The sequence below is a fragment of the Glossina fuscipes genome, unplaced genomic scaffold (genome assembly GCF_014805625.2).
Source record: "Glossina fuscipes isolate IAEA_lab_2018 unplaced genomic scaffold, Yale_Gfus_2 26, whole genome shotgun sequence".
Taxonomy (NCBI): Eukaryota; Metazoa; Arthropoda; class Insecta; order Diptera; family Glossinidae; genus Glossina; species Glossina fuscipes.
Window position 1 is genome coordinate 250,064 of NW_023998421.1, and position 21,334 is coordinate 271,397.

Genomic DNA, 21,334 nt, shown 5'->3' on the forward strand with positions numbered 1-21,334 from the left:
ATTCGATTGATTTTATTTTTATGAGTTTTGCCGCGCTGCAGCCATCTATATGGTTATATATGTCTTTATGGGTTTATCATTATTTTTGTCTAGCCCTACATTTCATAATCGGCTTGTCCGTGATTTTTTCTACTTTTCCGTCCATAATGTGCCTGAGTTTTTTCGAGTATCTTTTAAACCTTCCCCCGTGCCGGTGGGCCCGTTAAACTCTCACTTATCTTCCTCTTTTCGGTGCGGCGGAGATTAATTTAATATGTTCCATTACTATGTCGACACAACGTCAATTATGTGTCCGTCCTTCCTTCCCTCTGATAATCAAACTTTCTCTTGCTTTTGTTCCTATGTCAGCGTCTGGGAGGGATATATAAACTGTAATGTGAGTTCATCTTTGAGATTCAGATCTGTCCGTCTATTTATTAACTATAGATGTAGTAGCTTTTTCTTCCTAGCTCAGCCATAAACGTCAGTTTGTCTCCCAGTTGATCTTAATTCTTCTGTTTTTCGTTTCAACTTAGTTGAAAGTTTTACGATTTTAAAATCTGAAATAGAGGGGTGAACTTTGAAAAGCTTAATGGCTTGCCAAAGTAAATGAAATGGATTCTTTCCTAATGGAAGTAAGCTTGCATTTGCTAAGGTCTAAAGAAGTAGCGCAGACAAGGCATAATCGTAAAATTTTACAAATATACATAAAGAGGCCACCTAAGAAATTCTGACAAGTAAAATCTTGCTCGACTAGCATATTAGGCTCACAATTAACAATTATTCACAGTATAACTCATCGATCAGTAAGTTCCAGGGCTAGATAAAAAAAAAAAACATTTTTCCTTGACGTACAAGTTTTCAAAATATATATACAGGGGCCGTCCAAGAAATTTTGACAACCAAAATTATCGATCGTTAACTCCTGGGACTAAATAGGAAGAACAGTTTTTCTGCAAAAGTATGCTTCAGTTTTCCCAAGGACCTCGCCATTCGATCTTAATCGTTTTCGCCGTTTTAACAACTGCAATCAGATGATAGTCTCTGGGGCCATATCTGGGGTGTGAGGCAACATTTGGAACTTCGGTACCCCTTTGTAAAACAACTTTTTCACGCCAAAATTGTCATGTATGTGAATACACAGACTCTTCGGAATGCAATTCATCTTCACTTCACTTGAGAATGATTGCTTAAGGAGGTTTTTGCGTAAGCATAATTCCCGGTACCTCTGGTATTTCACTTAAAATCAGCAAGATATCGTGAAATTGTTGCATTCGAAAGAGAAGAGTTGCCATAGCAGTTTCCTAAATGTTGGTATTTTTCCCATCTAAGACCAATTTGTACTAAACAAGAAAAACTCGTATTTCTGTGTGGTTTTGAAAAGTGGGCTAGACGCCCTTAAACTAGTCATAGCAATTATTAAACAAACGATCGACGTTAAATTATTGGGAGACTTTTGATAAAGCAAACATTTCTATGTTAGTCCTGGGAATTATTGCTTGCTTGATAGGCATTATTTGTTTGATATATAAACATATATTTTTAAACGTTTTTTTTTTTGCTTAATAGATGATAATTTCTTAAGATATTTTAGAATATTTTATTTCATTTATATTGTTTATCATGTATAAATATAAAATATTTAGCATTTATTAATTTACTTGAGCAATGTTCACTTTGTCTAAATAACACATGTTTCTTTGCATAGTTTGAATACATGAAATATTTGCTAACATAAAGTTACGAGGCTACCAAGTTGACAAAGTACTACTTCAAAGAGCTTAATAAAAATAGACTCGATCCTTAGTAAATTTTTCATTAAAATATGTCTCCTTCGGATAGCATCACTTCCACTTTCCAAGTGTTTCGGTATTTAAGGATCGTCTTTAGTCTTTAGAATATTCTCTTCTTCTTAATTATTTAAAAATAAACTGAAAGTTTCTTCAACAACTACCAACCAAAGAAGTAAGGGAGAGATACCAAATGATTACATCTTAGCACAGCGTGTTGCGTTTGTGGGGATGTAAGCAATAGTCAGAACACCTTGAGACCTCCCTTTGACTTCTCATTATTCAAATTCATTTTCTGCTTGCGTCTCTAAACTAATCGTCTAATGCATGTAAACGTATTTTTGTATTCAACCTCTTTATTGTAGTTTTTGAGACATTTTGAGCAAATATCATACACTCACAATTTTGATTTTCAGTACGTTTGGGCGAGCTTTTATTATTCTATGGTATAAACTAGAGTTTTGCAATATATATTGGGGTCATTTCTCCCATATAAAAATTTACCTGAAAACTAGATTTTTTAGATTTTATACTAAAGTTGGTACTGTAGCATGTTTAATAGTCGGCCTATCTTTGATTACAACATTTTAAATTGAGTTTTACAAGTTAAATTATTTAAGAGATAAAAGAGGGAGAAGAACGAAGCAAATTATAATAAAAGACTTATCTTACTACGTAGAGATTGACTTTAATTTGAAAGTGATTATATAAAAATAAGCATTTATTTATTAAGACTTTGCATATGCTTTTTTTTTTTTGAAACGTTTAAGAAAAATATTTTCAAGATAAAATATTCGTAAATTTGCCCAAAAGAAAATTAAACTTTTTTTAAAGACGAAAAGGAAAAAAAAAAAAAGGTTACAACACATTTTGCATTTTTTTATTTATAAAAACTTAACAAATACCACAGTCGGGCATGCTTGAATACAACAGACCAGCATATTTTTTTTATGAACAAGTATTTATACACACAAACACGCAGGATATACGCGTTCGTATATATAATATATGTACAAAGTATTTATGCTTACAAATTGTGTTTATTTACTTATGCTGAGCTTACATAAATTTTCAATGTGTGGAGCAAACATAATGGATACAGATGCGCTTGAGAATGTATGCAATATTCAAGTACTCGTTGTCGTTAAAGTTGTTTGTACGTCTGCTCATATGTACATATATGCTTTCTTTAGTCGTCTAAAAAGTACAGAACTTTCGGGACTAACTGTTATGTATACATGCGTGAAAAGGCTTAATACTTTATCGTCCTCATATATATATATATATGCGTAAATGCATATGTGCACAATGCATTCAAACATAACATTGCATACTTTGTGGTTGCAGTCGTGTCAATGTATCCCTTTTTCATTATTGCAATTATCTTATGAATTTTGTCAGTATAAATACTTGTAAGCAAACAGCAAGCATAAGCATGCACACGCATACAGATTGACGTACACGTACGATGAGTATAACATTTTACTAATGTTGGCATTTTATGTTGTTGCTGTGAAGTTGAACAAAACGTATAAATGGCTGCAAATGTCTACATATACATAGATATATGTATATATAAATAGATGAAAGCGTATGTGTGTTTATGCATGAGAGCAAAGGGAGAGGGATCCACATATGTAGTCTCTTTCTCTGTCTCTTTAACTCTTATCAACTTTTATTATTCACTGACATCTTGATGTTTATAGTGTATTATATTTATATGTGTGGCATTACCGGTATATATGCGTCTAAGTGAGATTGTGTGCGTGTACTTACTTAAAAACCACAATTTGTGCTTCCTTTGTGTAGTTGTTTTTTGTTTCTATTTACGCTTGTTGAGACCAACATTTTCATTACCTAAAAAGTCAAACAAACATCTCAAACAACAACAATAGCAAGAACATCAACAACAACAGAAACATGCAGGTTCTTGACTTTCATCAATGCATTCACAAAAGTAAAAATACATATATATATACATACATATACTAGTTATATATGCATGTGTATTTATATATGTACCGAGAAATTCGTTTGTTTATGTTATTCTTTCCCAACCACACAACCACTTGTTAAAACTCTATTAGAGAGAGAGAAAAAAAAAACAAATTTTTATTTTTTTTATTTTTCTTATTTTTTTCCCCCATATTAAGCGTTATTTTAATGGAAAAATTGTATTGCATTTTATACCCGAACGGCTCAGGTGCATATACATAAAAGCCTAAGTATCTCTATATAGTATGACATCTACGTATAAACTTCCGGGTTTTATTGTTAGTTCTTGTTACGATAGTAGTAGCAGCCGGTATTGTTGTTGTTGTTGCTATTTCTATTACTGTTATATGCGCTAGTCAAAGGTAATAGTCAAAGCCGGCAAAAGTAAATGTTGAACGCGATTTGCTTAGAATGCTTATGTGCATATAATTTGACGGTTGTCGTAGAATTATGCTCATCATGTAGGAAATTATGATTTAAAGGCAGAACTTTACCTAAATGGGTTATTAACCTGCATCTCTATAAAGGTGTCTTCTAAGCGCTAGAGCAATCGCTAAACCGTAAACACCCACGTTCAAGTGCAGGCAACAGAGTTGCAGTTTCAATGCGAAAGACATGATAAGAGATGATGAGTGTCAACGCAATTATAATTTATATAAAAGACACCTATATGCAAGGTCTATGAAGAAGTTAAAAGTTCTATTTAAATAACTCAAATAGAAGAGAGAGAATGCTAATCTCTCTTATAAAATACAATTTTGGTTAATATGTGCTTTAGTAAAAAATTAAAAAGAGTGTTGGTTGTACTTATGCCTTTTAGGTCTTATTTTTATGATAATCAACGGCGCTGGTGACATATGACAACGTCCAGATTACTGTTTTTTCGTTTTTTTTAATTTCGACCTTTTTTATATGTATGTATGTATGTATACAAAAGAGCATTAAGTTTGTATGAAACACTCAGGAGGACTTGAGATGAATTCACTTTTTACTACATCATCTTCTGTCAGTCTGTCCTGTCCGTCTTGTTTTCTTATATTCAAGCCGTAAGTCGAAATTTTTAAAATATTTTGAGGAAATTTGGTACACCAGCATATTTCAAGCCAATCGTTGTGATGAAAATGATTCAAAAATATTTCCGATTGGATCACTTATTCGGTTATTTCTCACATAAGACCATATTTTGAATAGTCGTTATATGAATAACTGCATTAGATGAAGTATATGATAAAGCATATCTAATATTAATTCGCACGAGGAGTGTATAAAGTGAAAATTTGTATTGCTATTGCAGGGCAGTGTTCTTAAGGCCAATAAAATGATCTCTTATATAGACAAGAGCAATATAAGGGAAGATAATTATGGATGTTTTACAACTTAGCATAGTTTAGAGATGTGATCCTTCCAATCTACAGTAGCAAGTTTTATTCGCGTTTTAATTGTCAAGGAAAAGAGTTGGTTCGCTTATTGAAAGCTGATACTTGAGTAGACTAGAGTCGACGTATTGTTCATTTTCTTTGCTAAAAAAATCTGCAGCTCGCTATTATTTTTATCGTCAATCATTAGATCTGCTATGGCGACTATTCCTTACCTTACGAACATATGCAATATTTTCGTTTTCTATATACAGTTGAGTCGTAATATTTTGTCCATGCAATAAATCCCGCAACAAACCTGTTACGTGTTTTGGGGATGACATTGCTGCAAAAATTTTGCCTATACTTAGAAGTCAACGATCTTAGAAAAAACTGTGATAGAAGAGTTAATCATGTTGTCCGCATTGGATTCCCCTCTGTCAGTCTTTTATAGGTCACCTGACGCTTTTCTCTCCTTTCTTTCATTTCAACGATTTAGAACTTTTTTTATTTATATGTGTACAACTATGTATTGTTCGGAAAGTCGTTTCGTCATTTCCCAATAGTAGATTTAATTGCATTTTTTCTCAGCCAAGTTATCACTTGAGCCGCATTTTCATATTATATTTTTACAACTAATATAGCAACGCTTGCTTTTGAAAAGATTTGCTCGATTCTGGCGAGTAGCTTCGCAAATTCGCACTAACCCGGGTATATTTTACTTTTTCACTATCAATTAAGTAAAAATGGAATTCAAGCAAGAACAAAATGTTTAAATGTGTAGAAAGAAGGCCAGTGATCACATATTTTGACACTTGACTGGTGCTAAAACTGGTTTACAAAATTTCGCTTCGAGAATTTTGATATTGAAGATGTGCGGCCTCCTAGTGAGCTCAGTTGAAATGAATGAAGAGGCAGTCAGGCGATCAACTGATGTGAACCGACGATCGCTGAGAGATTGCATCTATCGAATTCAACCATTCATAATGGTATACATGTGCACTAGAAACAAATCTTTTTTCATTTTGAGCAAGCAAAGGAAACGAATTTCCGAATAACCTAATATTTATCTTTTGTTATGCAATAGAGAAAAGAAAGTAAAGCATGAAAAGCAATAAGTTGAATATTTTTGATAATAAAAAAGGAAAGAATGTTTTTAGAAATTTACCATAAAAACGTCATCTTCTCTCTCTTGTTATTTGGGTGGACCTGTGAAGTACAAAATAATTCGAATTATAATAAAATTGCTTTCTTGTTTAGAATGAAATCTTCAAAACGCTATAAAATTCATTTTTGTATCTGTTTCTAATGGTTTTCAATTTGCTACGTAAGCAGTACGTGCGTCTATTGTGAGTGTTGATCCTCTTTACTTCTTAAACCACTTGTAAACCGAAATGTCACTTCTTTACATTTTTAATTTAGTAACACAAAATCTCTTCATCTACACTTTACGTTAAGTGTTTTTTGTTTTTATTGTATATGTGCTTTTGCTTTTGCGTTCTTGCATTATATGCAAGTTGTCCGAAAAGTATCTGACCTGAACAAGAAGATTGCAAGATCTTGCTGCGAAAGTTTGAGAATAGTTGTGTGCATGTGTTGAAGTACTCACGGAAATTTGAACTATATTCGCTACGATATTCTTATTTGAGAATAGTTTTAGTGTGAGTACATGGCTTTGTGAATATGGGAAAAGTTAATGGCTGACTGTCATTAGAAATTTGCTTTTGAAAGGCAATATGCCGGCACTTTTCGTAGAGGAGTTCTTCTTCATCATTAACTATGATGAAATTTTGGGGAGCCAACTTGAGATCGTCACCGCATCAGGTTCAGTGCCGAAGAGCTTTTTGATAGGACAAAAATGTCGCCGAATCTCCCCAAATGGCGGTGGACGACTATCGCATTAAGGTCAGTGAGATAGGCGAGGCTGTGAATATTTTTAATAAACGTGTTTATCACATATTAAGTAAAGATTTAGGCCTGAGGCAACAGGTTAGTTGCTACGTCCGTTCATATTGGAGTAAATGTTTAGTGTCACAAGCCGATGGCCACAACCGCAAACTTGCATCAATTAAATCATGACATCCTGCACAATCATCGTATTCTCTATATTCTAAGCCTCAGCGATGAATATGCGCTTAGTAATGAAGCAAGTGTGGCATGAGTAAGTTGTTTTCCAAATGGATCCCCTGCTTACTCACAGCCTGATTGCTTTGATTGCCTGAATTGAATTTCGAACTGTTGTCTGACTATTATTTGTTTGCAAATCCCAAAAGAATGTTGCAGGAAAAAATATTCGGATCAGATGATAAGGTCGTCATTGCAGAAACTGAAGTGTATTTTGCGATATTTTAAAATAACGTGTCGGCAGACTGACACAATCCATCACTCTTCAAGGAACAATAAGAATCAAAATGAAAAGAGAAAATAAGTGTCTTTGTCGTAGGTCGAAAACTTTTCAGACAATCCTCTTACATACAAATGTAGTTATGCACTTGTCTATTCATTTTGCTTGTTTGCGCTAATATATACATACATTTATATCTATATATTTATATGCATCAAATATATATATATATTTATATGCATCAAATATATATATATATAGATATGGATATTTTATGAACATAGACTCTCCGTACTCTTTAACCCACCGGACATACATCGACTTGACGGAAACCAACCAACAAACAAATGCCATGAAGTAAATTATACAAACACTAGAGTATCTGCAAACAAAGGTTAGACTACAGAACAGAAAATGAAAAGAATATATGAAAGTAATGGAGCGCATGATGTATACTTTTTTAAAGTATATACATACGTACGTATACATATTTATATGTAAGCACATATAAAAAGTATGTACAAGTTGTTCATATACTTAGTTATGGTTTTTTATTGCTATCTAGTATATTGCTGACCAATGCATAGCATAAGCCATCCCTAGCGGTATATGTGAAGCGACTTTGAGTGCGAGTTTTAGTGGATTTAACACAAAAGCTTATATATGAAGTTTAGCTGACCTAAGTTACAAAATAAACAGTTTTCCACTCATTCAAACACACACACACACACACACACAATCACATATGTTTACATAGTAAGCGATCATCAAGTTGAAGACTTTTAAGCACAAACACATAAAAAACAGTTTTTGTTTACTTAAATTTGTACATAATATACAAATGTCTGCCTGATGTGTACAGCAACCATATTTTGAATGTTGTTACTTCTAAATAAACCCTTTAAAAAAAAACCCGACCGAAAAATGGTTTTCCTGCACACATCAAATGTAAAATGTTTGATGTGTCTAAGTCGTCGTTAGCATATGTAATCGCTTTTCATGTTATATGTGTGCCTTCACATGTGCTCAGATATAGTATTGCATACTACACCAAGGAAGCAAAAAACCGGCAGATCATAAGCTTGAAAGTTTGCAATAAGACTTGGAAGGGAAAAAAATCATAAATACCTTCCGTAAATATTTGAGAATCGTATGTCAAAATTTTTATAAGAAAATTGATATTTGAGAGGGCATAGCAGAATAAACTATGAGTTGATATTATTTTAAATTAGAGCAAAGGAAAGCAGCAACTGCTTCTTAAGGAAATTTTTTGCAACATTTTATTAAGAATTGTAAACGTCTTTGGCTTTGTGCATTTGCTAATTAGAACATTACCCGGTGTACGCAGTTCAACAGAACTTACGGTATGAGAGAAATCTGCCATAATATTATTAGTTCTTGTATTATTATTAGTCAAACCGGTTCTGATTTAAAGTTTGTCCGAATATATGATTTACATTTCAGAGTTTTGTTATTAAAGACTACATTTTTAAAGGGACTTCATTCATACGGTTTATATAGATTACGATTGCAATAACTGCAGAAGAATTTCGTATTGAAAGACATCAGGAATACGCCTTTCTGTTTCTCACATTAAGGTTTCTCTAACAAACTTTTGTTTGAAATTTAAAACTAAAAAAATCACATTTTGCCAATGCCAGTTCTTAGTTTTTTGATGGACGAATTTCGCTAATAGCATTGAGGTGCGAAGAAAAGGATTTTTGATTACAAAAAAATTTACAAATCCTAGTAGCGTCGAAAACCTTAAAAAATATTTCAAACAAAAACTTTTTTATTCGACCAACAGATATCATGCGCTTAGAATTAGAACAAGGAACTAAGGTTCACTAATTACCAGTGCACATGTGCATATGCATGCCTATGTGTATGCGAAACAAGACTTTGATTAACGCCGATAAAATTGTTAAACATAAAAATTTTATTGTTGCATTAGATCAGGCGTTATAAAATAATAAATGTAATGCGAATTACTGAGCATATGGAAAAAAGTAAATAAAAAACAAAAAAAAAAGAAAACTTTCCCTTGAATTTGCAATCACTTTATTCTGTTTCAATTTTTTAGTTAAATTTTTAGTCGTCTTCTGCTCTCTGTGAGAAATCGGCGAAAAATGCAAAAAATCCTGCATGCATGAACGCAATTAATTTTTCGTCTTCTTTTTATTTTTTTGACTTGTTTAGGGGCAAAGTGTTCTACTGAAGAAAAACAATTCAAAGATATTTGGCTGGAGGAGACTATAATCATAATTCCAATCATTTTATTTTTTTAAACGCCATTCCCATTGAGTATATGTTAGAATGAACCGGCGTTGTTAGGCAAACAATATGTTATCAATTTTCATTTTTCAATTATCAAAAGTATATAATCGAAAACCGTATCAGAAGAGATCAATATTAACATTTTTTTCGAAATTTTCAGCACTGATTTTAACTACATTCAAAACAATTGGAATTGATTAAGAAATTCTTTTTTTTTTTTTTAATTTATATTCATAGCTAGCAATGCTAAGAAAGGGAGAGCCAAAATCATCTTATTATATAATCTAAAAATAATCTTTCAATGTCAAAAAAAAAATATAATATTTTTTGCTTAGCACGAAAAGCATTGATAAAATATTGATTATATTGCTCTTACATACATACGTTAGCTTTGGAAATCCATCGCTATGCGATAGCAGTAAGCCTTCGTTCAATATGAGAGAAGTTTAGCTATATATATATCACTCATACGAAAGGTTGGGCCTTCATTTTTCACTTGATGACTACACCTGCACAGAAAGGCTTAGTGTGTTTGTACAAAATATATAAAGATTAGTAAATGCAAAAATAATTGTTTTCGTCATAACCCGTTATTATTTTTTTTACTAGGACAGCGAATGAGTTTGTATGTTTGCCTTTCCTAATCTATTCATATCGTAATTTACATCACTAATTGTTCTACTAATCGCTTAAATAATTTCAACAAAAACAATGTTCTTTTTATAACTTTTCCTTCAGGCAACATCCAGACCAACAAGACAACAAAAACGGGCATAAGCAAAACGAAATTCTTTGCGTGTTCGAAATTTCAACTAAAAACAAAGCAAAATTTTTTTTCTTTTGGAAAAGAGTGTTCACGAAAGAAGAGAGAAATTCATTAAAACTAAAATTTTTCAAGTGATTGTCAGTAATATTGAAATTAAATATAAAAATTATAGTTAGAAAACAAGAAAGAAAGTATTGTGTACAAACGAAGAATAAACAATTAAGAACCAAAGGATAAAAAGAAAGGATAGCAAAAAAAAAAAAAAAAACAGAAAAAAGCAAAAGAAAAACTTATTCAAAATTAAGAAGTTAACATAATGTTAAGTTCGCTCGATGCATTAGCTAGTAAAATATCACCTGGCTCAGGAAAGAAAACTCCGTCCCAGCAGCAACTACAACAACAATCAGCACAACAGCAACCACATAATAATAACATCAACAATAACTCTATTAGTCTTGGTAACAATTATCAACAGCAGCCACAGCAGCAGGAACAACAGCAACAAGAGCTGCAACAAGAGTTAGATAATCAACCGCAGCAACAACAACAGCAGCAGCAACAATTGCAACAACAAACGCAGCAGCAACAACAACAGCAACAGCAGCCATTATCCACGACGGCTACACGTTTAAACGGCAATCATTATAATGGCCTGGATAGCAATGGAAACAAATTATGTCACATCACTCACAATACCGTACATCCTTATCACAAACAACCGCATTCGCCAGGCAGCCGACAACAGCAGCAGCAGTATCAGCAAAAATTGCCAAACTTTAACTCATCCCAAGCGATGGCAACGGCACTGTCATTATCACCGCAAGAAACCCTGCAACAACAACAATTGCAACAGCAGCAGCACGAACTGTTTCAACAGCAACTTCAACAACAGAATCATCAACTTTTTATTCAGCAACAACCACAACAACAGCATCAATTTCAACAACAACAGCAACAGCCATCACCCAATACACCCGGCTCACATTCCTACGACGAGAATGATTCCCAACATGACTTTGGCAGTTGTCTGAAGGAGAAGTAAGTACATGTTTTTGTGTGTTTGTTCATTTGTTTGTTCTTTATCTTCTTTACTCCTATTATCGCGCTTTCTCGCCTTTCTCTCTCTCTCTCTTTCTCTCTCTCTTTTTCTTTCTATCTATTTCCCTATCCCTTTAATTATTTCTTTCATTATAACTGAATGTGATGGCTGGTAGTTATCGCACATGATTTCCACCTCTTTCTTCTATGCTTTTCCTTCGACTCTTCAACGGCACGTAAAAGTTTTGCTGGTTATTTTTTTATTTTTTCTTCGTAAACTCGTGAACTTGTTTTGTGTGTTTCTGGTTTGTTTTTTTTTTTTTTTCTGGCGGTATCATGTTTTTTAGTTGCTGTGTATTTTGTTTATCCAGTTGTTTTTTGTTGTTGGTCTGATTATTATTATTATTGTTTTTGCTGTTACTTTTGGTTGAACAGTGTTAACAATTTACTAATTTTATTTTATTTTTTAATTTTTTTTTTTTTTTTTTTTTTTATGATAAATGAGTAAAATTTTTATTTATTTAGCGTATGTATATATAAGAGCAAATGCATTAATGGTTTAAAAACTTTTCACATTCAATTGATCAGGAAGCGGTGCGGAATGCATCGACTCTACTAGAAACAAACTAAAACGATATTCTATTCATGGAAAAGTTGGTTCAATCTAAATTATAGTTTTAAATAACGGGAACTTATATAATTTATGGACAAATTGTAAAGAAGAAAACACTTTTTTTTTATCATCAGCTCCATTCACCCTATGTTTGAACATGTAGAAGTGGAGGACAGTCAAAAAAATATCTATATTTTTGATTAAGTTTAGCTTCGATACTGATTAGTCCGTCTGTCCGTTCGAAACTAATTCTGTGATTGGAACCCTCTGAAAATTGACATAGAAAGCATTTAAAAGATTTAAGAACAAAAAGAATTTTCGAGGCTTCAGAGAATAGAAGTACTGATAGACCTTGATGCCTTTCATATTGACAACCCCTAATAACCCTACTTCCATTATTATCAAGTTGAACCTTTTTTTTCCCCTATCTAATATTTTCATTAAAATTTTTCGATCTAAGCAAAAAGGATGTAAGTGTAATGCTAACCGCAGCTTTCTATACATTCAAAATTCACAATTCGGAATAGACTTTAGAAGAGTAAAGGCATGTACATGGCTTCCAATTAAGTTGAAAATCAAGATTCAATTCATTCTTTCAACTTCCATTATGATGATGGGTGGAATAAAGAAGACTAGAAATAGAAAACAAAAGCATTCGCCAAAATGCAAAAATTCATAGCATTAAGTTTTTCACGATAAAGATTAAGTTTATCATCTTATTTTGTGTCTCGTCAAATATTTGGTACTCAAATTTAATTAATTAACTTGAGTATCCAACCAGGAGGTGGGCATAAATATATTTTTATGTTTTTTTTTTTTATTCGTTTTGTGGCACGAAAAAATTTCGCTCTCTTAATGAACACTGAGTGTCTTCGCTTTTCCTCGAAAATAAGTATCAAATTCCAAATGCCCTTGAGATCCAGCGGAATATTAATAGATGAAAAGCCTTAAGAAACTAAACACGTTTAAGACAAAGAGCATTTTGACTTTTTACATATTCTCCAATTTATGTACGTAAAAAAGCAAGAAAACGGTACCAGCTTTGCTTGTACTTCATAGTATACAGTAGACACATTTTGTCGAGCATAACGATCATCATTCATGTCATTGATTGAGTATAAGAATCAATCCTTTTTTCCCTTGGTTTATCGAAAGACACCACTAGCTTTGCTCAGTGTTCGATTCGGTAAAGGCGGTTATTTGCAACCTACCGTGCCAAAGCCCAATTGAGTTAAAGACGAGTATTCGGAAAAACAGTTGTTTACCGGAAGTTTTTCTGGCAGAAAGCGTTGCGCACGCATTTGCCATTCCATCTATACTACTCGTCTTCTCTATGGATCGATGGTCTCCTTCATTTCACACTAATAGCTAAAAATTGTGTGATGTTTCAGTAAAAACTTTTCCTTCTCCAATCTTAGGAGATATTTTTACACTCAATCTTAAGTAATTGCTCTTAATATCAAACAAATATGACAAATATTTTCTCAAAATTTTGAATAAATATTTCTTAAAAATCGTCAACGTATAATATTTTAGCAAAAAAAAGTTGGAGAAGTCTCAACTTTGTGGCAACACGATCATTGCAACAAGACCATGAATTTGCGGATTCCTCCCGCGTATTTTCGGAATTGATTTAAGGCCGAATGTTTGCTTTCCTGATAGCTCAGGGCACACACAGACCCCCGGACAGATGGATGATTAAATTGACCTACACACTTAAGTTGATCAAAAATTGTGCTTGCTGCATGCTTGAATTGATTGCGCTTGCGTTTTGCAACAAGCGTAACTTTCTACATTATCTTTATTACTACTAATAACGTTTCAATAGAGGGACATTCTCGCGATAAGTAAAGGACAACAACATGACGGTTAGTGGACTAGTTGGTCAATTTCATTATTGTGTGTGTAAGCTTTACTCAAGTTTTGAAAATGAACTCTATTCCTGACGATAGACTTCAGTTAATATTGAGGGAGTACAAGTGTATGTTGAACGAATATGTTTTTAACAGTTACATAACTTTTGAAAATTGTAATTATCAGAAAATCGTTTCAAAAAGATTTTTTTTTTTTGTTATTAGCTGTTATGCTCATGTATACTTGCAAACAAATGAGTTAAATAAGTCGTATATGAGATTTCATACATAGCAACAAGAAGTTAACACAAATGCACGCAATGCCTTCAACTATCGACCACCACCTAAAAATTCGAAAAATATTACGGATTTTAGCCATACATAGAGGGCTCTTAACAATATTACATGCAAGGATGTCGTCTAATACGAGGAACATACTTTGCAATCATAGGACATGAAAAATTAAAACTGAAGAAAAGCCTTCCCTCGGAGGAATTCTGTCGAGTTAGTCGAAGTGTGTTAACTTGAGCTTGAGTTTTCGTTAAAGAGTGCCCATAACAAACCCTGCCTTACGTAAAATTACTTTGGTAGAAACTATGACACCAGATCTTGCAGCCCTCTTTCTTCTTATAATAACGTTTATGTGATAGAATACATAAGCGAATGGTTTCATCCCAAGTCACTATCCAATATTCGGTTAGTGTGCCGGTGCCGAGTATTATTCTTGTTCGATGTTTCGGGACAAAATTTCTTTTATAATTGGTGCTTAGACGCCAAATGATCCCAGACATGCTTCGATACCATTTATATTTCCATTAAGATTCGTTGCTCCAATAGGTTGAACGCATCTGTAGACAAACACACACCAAACCGAAATCATTTGAATTCGGTTGGGTGGATGAGTCTCTCTTCAACTCTTCATTGTTCTAAATTTTGCTTATCTCCCCACAAACTTAACTTGTAAGCGTGCTATGTGACGGTAAAGCTTTCAGTACCAAAACAACAAAGACATAAATTGACTGTTAATTAGTTAAGAAAAACAAGTTAAGTGCAATCGCATCGACAATATTTTTGAGAATGTCAACAAAACTTTTCGTAAAGACAATGAACAAATTATTTCCAGCTGTGGTCGAATTTTTTTCCCTACGACTCTTAAAAAAAAATTTATGATATTCGGATGTGGGCAAATCTATTATTATACCCACCCGCACCCCATATCGTTAATAAAATGTCTTGTGCAAATGTTTTTTGTTATACCTAAGGAGTAAAATATCATTTTTTTTTTTTTTTTGGTTTTTATGTGGTTAGCGAGTATTTGAATCAAGACGATCAAAGATCGAGCAAAAGCCAAGGATTCGTTTCTTAATAGTTCTTAAACTTATAAACCTATCGAAAATCTTCTAAGTACTACGCGAGTGCTAGAGAGTGAACCTTAAAGATATTGAAAAATTCGTTTGCTCGCCATTTTGAAAAACCGGCTTTGGAAACTACCGTCTTAAGAGCTTTCAAATAAATATTTTTTGTAGCAATTTTTGACAGACGTGTAAACCGGCCTTTCCATATGCAAATCGTCTATGTTCTTCTCTCTTTTCCTGCATCTCTCGAAGGTGGAATTGTTTGTTTTATATTTTACCTGTTGCGAAATAACAGAGAAATCGGCAACAAAATTTTTAGTTCTATAATCAAAATCGCAATGAATACCAAAGGTTGCACATTCCCACTCTACTTTTAATTTCTTGGCAGGCGCACTCAAAGCTTTTAAGTCGTCACATTCACTCGATGCAACTACACTAAAGTATTTTTGCTCGTGAGTAGTTTTTAACATACATAAATATTTTCTGTTAGTGGATGAGAGAAACCCAGATGTGGCGATTTCAGCGGAGATTTACTTGACGCGGGTAATCTTTCCCAAGCGCTTCAAAAAGAAGAGGAAAAAGAAGAGGAAATTTCAAGGAAAAATTTGCTTTTCCAATAGATAGTAGGTCAAAGCACCTATTAAGGCAGTAGAAAAATTGATTTTCTAAAAAATATAAAGCATAGTTGTCGCCATTAAGGTAGCGAGCGAGTAACAATGGATGGTGCCCGTTCCAAATGGGACGATAACCAATTGTCTCTTCAGCGATAAGTGTTGTAAAGAGAGATGAGGTCATAAAAAAAAGTCATATGCAGACTTCTCGTAATGTGAACATCATTAAATTCTTTGAGCCAATGTTTAATTAATTTAGTCTAGAATGAATGAATCGATATTTTCCAATTTGATGAATCATTTATTAACTAATGCATATCACCATTGAAAATAAAAGAATGAGGGGCCGATTTAAAAGCGGCGAGAGTCATAAGAGTACAATTATTTCACATGATCTGCGTAATTACGTTACGATTTAGTTATGGGATAGACAGAGATTGATGTCTAGGACATAGTAATGCAATAAATACTAAGTGGCTGCTTTGAGGAATACTTTGAGACATAAGAAATTCTTTAGGGAGAAGGTATTTAAATAGACAAATGTACACATATCTACACATAGATAAACGTTGAACAGGCAAACAGAAATTTGATTCTATCCGTTTGAAAACGAAACAATTTCTTTATGTAAGCATGGTATGTACACTGGAGAAACAAAGCGATGACTAGCGAGCGCAAATATTACGAAATGTTTTCTGACAACTTATTAATTATATAAAAATTGAAATTGCATACATGCCCAAGTGAGCATTTAAAGCAAAAGTAATAAAAAATAGAAGATACGTGCGTTCGTCGTAACCATAGCCTTAAAAGATATATAAAATTATTAGAGTAATGAAGAAAAAAAAGGCTTTTAAAAAACAATAATGAATTTGAAATAAAAAAAAAATAATAAAAAAAAATGTGAATGCGTTTCACTGACCAATTTATCACGTAGGTGCCATTACATACAGTTTCAATGACATCACTTTACTTTTACTTAAAGTCTAAATGTAACGCTCGTAAGTAAGCCCATCTACAACAGGGAGGTGACGAGCTCCGAGTACTACTATATGGTTATCAAGCTAAGTGTTTATGGTAGATGTGTAAATATATGTTTGTGTGTGTGTGTGTGTGTGTGTGTGTGTATATGTTCAATCAGTTTCTTTGTATAAGCATTAGCCTTGATGTCAGTTGTTATTTGAAATGAATCATTTATTTACAGTTTGTGTGCTTTTAGGCTCAGTTTACGGTTGTCAGAATACGACAACAGCCTGCCAGCCTGACTGGCAAGAACAACTGAAACTATTGTACAGCAAATATTTCCATAATGTCAACTTTCGTTTATTCAACATTAAAATGTAAATGTTTGTTTTTCTCTTATTTTTTTTTTTATTTTTTTTTTTTTTTGTAAACACAAATGTGGGCGTAAATAACTACTGCAACAAGAAGAACAACAAAAAGAACAGAAACACAAGCACAAACGTGCACTTTACAGCTAACAATTCGTCAGCAGTCTTTAGAAAACTAAACTAAGAATTCTGTTAGTTTTTGGCCTAGAATTATACTTTTTACGGTATGTAAACATTTGTCGTGGTTGTACAATTGCGTGCATGATGTTTGTGAATATGTAAGTTTTATAAGTAATTTATTTTGCATTTCTTCTTTTTCTTTACATTATAAACTAACCACAAAATTTATCTATTTTGTGTGCCAAATACATCTTTGACACGCTCTACTCATATTAGGCAACGTGCTGCAAGTGTTCGACTTTTATGGGTAAATGTTTTTAATTTGAACAGATTTTCCTTTTAACAATGTTAGTCATGCCTTTAATGATTTACAATTGGTTATGATTTAATTTTACATTTTCCTATTATATCGAAATATCGTATATGTGTGTTGTAAAGACTTCATATATGTTTCCACTACGATATAAAATGGAAAAAAAGCAAAAAAAAAAAAACATATTAAATAATCGGGTAATAAAATCTATTACAATTTTTCCGAATCAGTATTTTTTTTTTATAAAGAGTGATACTTTTTAAAATTTGAAAAAAGAGCAAAACAACTTTACGCATTAAAGTAAATTAAGCTTTATTTTGAAGGTAGAACATTGCAGCTTCGTCGTGAGGACAATGTCATTCAAATATCTAGCGTGGATCTGAACACACCGACACGTATGATGGCTTAAATTGTTTATCACTTTCAACAATGTGCATATTAGGCGCATTATGGCTTTGGCAGTACGCAAATTTGTTGTTGTTGGGGCGACAAGAATCCGCAAGCGTTCCATGAGATGGTACGATGTCATACAATTGGTACTACGTTCGATTCATTAACGGAGAAGTTTAGCGGAAGAATCATCTCACCACGTGGCATTTGGAGTTGGTTGCCGTGGTCGTATGATTCAGCGACCATGAATTTTTTTCTTAGTGCAACATCGGATCCGAGATTTATGCTGACAGTCTACAAACTTTGAAGTATTTGGGCATGAAGAACTGTCAAGCTATCGTGGACATAACGCGACTACTGTTAGGTAAAGTGATCGTGGGCATAACTCGACTACTGTTGGCCAAGTGATTAATAATTGGAACCATCGTGTGCGTCAGTGTATTCAATGCACATTCAAAGACATTTGAACGAGATTTTGTTTAGAATGAAGCTCCAATGTCTTAAGCTTTAAAATAAAACTCAAATTACTTTGATATGTTGATTTGTTGCTCTTTTCCAATTTTAAAATATATCGCTCTTAATGAAAGATCCTTTAGTAGCATGAAGATAAAAACAAATTGACTGCAAATCGAGCGCAAATTGCTTTAACCGAACCGAAGTTTATTAAACACCAAATGTATCGAATCATATTAATAACCAAATTTAAAAAAAAAATAAATGACTGAAGAGATGCAGAATTTTTATGTATCAATAAAGTGTCCTTGAAATTCTCTTCTGCCTTAATCTTTATGTTAAGTTAACAAGTTTTATATTCTCCGCAAGAAAAGTATCAGATTAAAGGGGTTCATGGTTTTTAAATAAAATTGAATGGATTGGGAAATTTTTATTAATGAAATATATTTAAAAAAAAAATGTAAAAACGCCTCTCTCGGTAATGGTAATTCTCGTTTCCTATCCGCAGCATAATTACGTTGTGTCTCACTTGACTTACCTATTTCCATAAAATTCTATCCTAAGCAACTCAGCAGTGCTTATGCTTACACCTTAGATCTAATTTTACAAACTATGTCTATCGAAGCGACGTTGGTGTAGGGTGTTCTTAAGTTTCAGCTGTTAACGAAGTGTGACAATAGTCTGCAGTAGTTGAGTTTGAATGAATTTGTTTGTCAAAAAGAAAATGTTCAGAAATAATTAGACAACTATGCTCTTTATTGTCCTGCAGAAATGTGGTTACATTAATCTCCTATTCCTTTTTATGAAATTCAAAACAACATTTTTTTTCCGTTTGCTTTTTCGCGTTTCATATCCGACACAATTTATTATACAATTCATTTTAGCTATAGCACAGTTTGTTGGATTACCAACACCCCTACCATTTTTAAGTTGCATTAGTGCAAACTAAAAGCTTATAGACGAGCAAAGCTGGGAATTATATGCTCTGCAGCAACCACTCGCCTAATGCAATTCTTTACCTTTTCTTCATCTAGTATGAAAAACTGTACATTGTCTATATATATCACAAAGACGCCTTTTTATAAGATTATAGAGATTTCAATAAATTGTCGTATCTCACTCGCACGACTTTTTTAAAATAGTACTTTATATGAGAATTTGCCGCAGAAATTGTCCGATCCTATCTATTAGCATAACAGCATTTTCGCCTTGGCCCTACACATAAGTCATGTGCCAAAATTAATTAGAATATCTCGGAAATTATGACTTTTAGGTTGAATATATATTACATGGACAGACAGACGGATAGACGTGATAAAAATAATTCGGAAATAGTTTTTAAATCTAAAGGTGGATTAATCTGAAATTATTCAGGACGACATATCCGTCCATATTATGAAATCTTTCTTGTCAAGGGTTTTATATAAAGAGGGTGTAAAAAGAAGAGGCGGTGTGTTGAATTTATCTTTTTGTTTGCAATAGTTAGTTGCGAAATTTATATTCCAGATTTTCGACCATCTTTGACTAACCTAATCCTTTCTCTATTTTATTACTAACTGGTTAGTATTTTATTAAGTGGAAAGTAATGTTGAAAAAAAGACGTGAATAAACGCAGTACCCTATGCCCATAACACTATGGCCTAACATAATCGGTAAAGGACTGCAATGCACAAACAATAGCATATATGGGCCCCTAACGTGGTGCATGTAATTCATATCCCGACTTAAAATCAATTTACAAAAACAAAAGTTCGAGCTCACATCTTACATCTGTGGATGCCGATTTTGATTCAAAACATAGAGAGAAGTGCCATGTAAAACGAAGTGTCTAAGTTGATCTTGTAAGATATAAATTCTTCACAGTTTAGAGTACACTTTGCCAATTTTTTAATAATACATAATGTAGAGCTTCTCCCGTTGTCGAAAAAGCGAAAACAAATCGCTGAAGATCGCAACGTGTCTATCCATATCCTCTTCTTATGAGTGTACAATCAAGCGGGCGTGAACGCCTTAATTCAATGCAACTTTGTTCTAACTAAGATAGACTTTGGCAAATTATTTCGTTGCCTTTCGCCGATTGTATACCTCAGTCTTAAGAGTAACCTGTGGTGCTTATGTTCTCAAGTTGAGTTAATTAAATTGAATTAAATTTCTTTCATATTTTCACGACATACACATTGTCAACGCCATAGAGCAGTTAATAGATAACTTTTCTCTCGAAATATATATAAGTTTGCTGTATTCACATATATTGGCTGACAGGATATATATTTTTTTTGATGTTGATAGTGTAAAGTCAAATAGAAGTAACAGTTGTAGTTGTATTGGACAAATATCGACATTATTGGAAAATATTTTTGCTAGAATTCATAACATCGATATATATTGCAGAAAACTCAATATTGAAAAAGAAGTAGAAAAATAGAAAAGAGAAGAAAATAAGAAAAAAAAACACAAAAAAATAAAAGTAAAAGGAAAAGAAAAAGAAAAAGAAAAATGTTCGAAAACCACAAGACAGACTAAAAATCAAAGAGCAAATAATAATAAAAAATGAAAAATCATCACAAGAACTAGCGTTAAAAATAACAACAACGATGGACGGCAACAAATTGAAAACGCCAGCACCTAAGATATTAATGTACATTGTGTTGGCTGACAGCGACAGCAACAGCAGCAGCAGTAGCAGCAGCAGCAGTAGTTGTGGATATTTTGAATACCAAAAACGGAACAACAAACCATTAACTTGACTTC

General features: G+C 33.0%; 1 protein-coding gene and 1 long non-coding RNA gene across 3 annotated transcripts in view; both read left to right on the plus strand.

Moving 5' to 3' along the window:
* LOC119635549 overlaps positions 1-10,553 on the plus strand; it is a 47,037-nt gene extending 36,484 nt beyond the window's left edge. The window contains exon 2 of the long non-coding RNA XR_005247075.1: positions 10,479-10,553. This is a non-coding gene — a long non-coding RNA (uncharacterized LOC119635549). The remainder of the gene's footprint in view (positions 1-10,478) is intronic.
* A 69-nt stretch (positions 10,554-10,622) lies between these two features.
* The window catches only part of LOC119635547 (CUGBP Elav-like family member 2), a 119,015-nt gene continuing 108,303 nt past the window's right edge, over positions 10,623-21,334 (plus strand). For both annotated transcript variants that reach the window (XM_038030396.1, XM_038030397.1), the window contains exon 1: positions 10,623-11,544. In XM_038030396.1, coding sequence (XP_037886324.1) covers positions 10,823-11,544 — 722 coding nt within the window. In that variant the 5' untranslated portion in view covers positions 10,623-10,822. The remainder of the gene's footprint in view (positions 11,545-21,334) is intronic.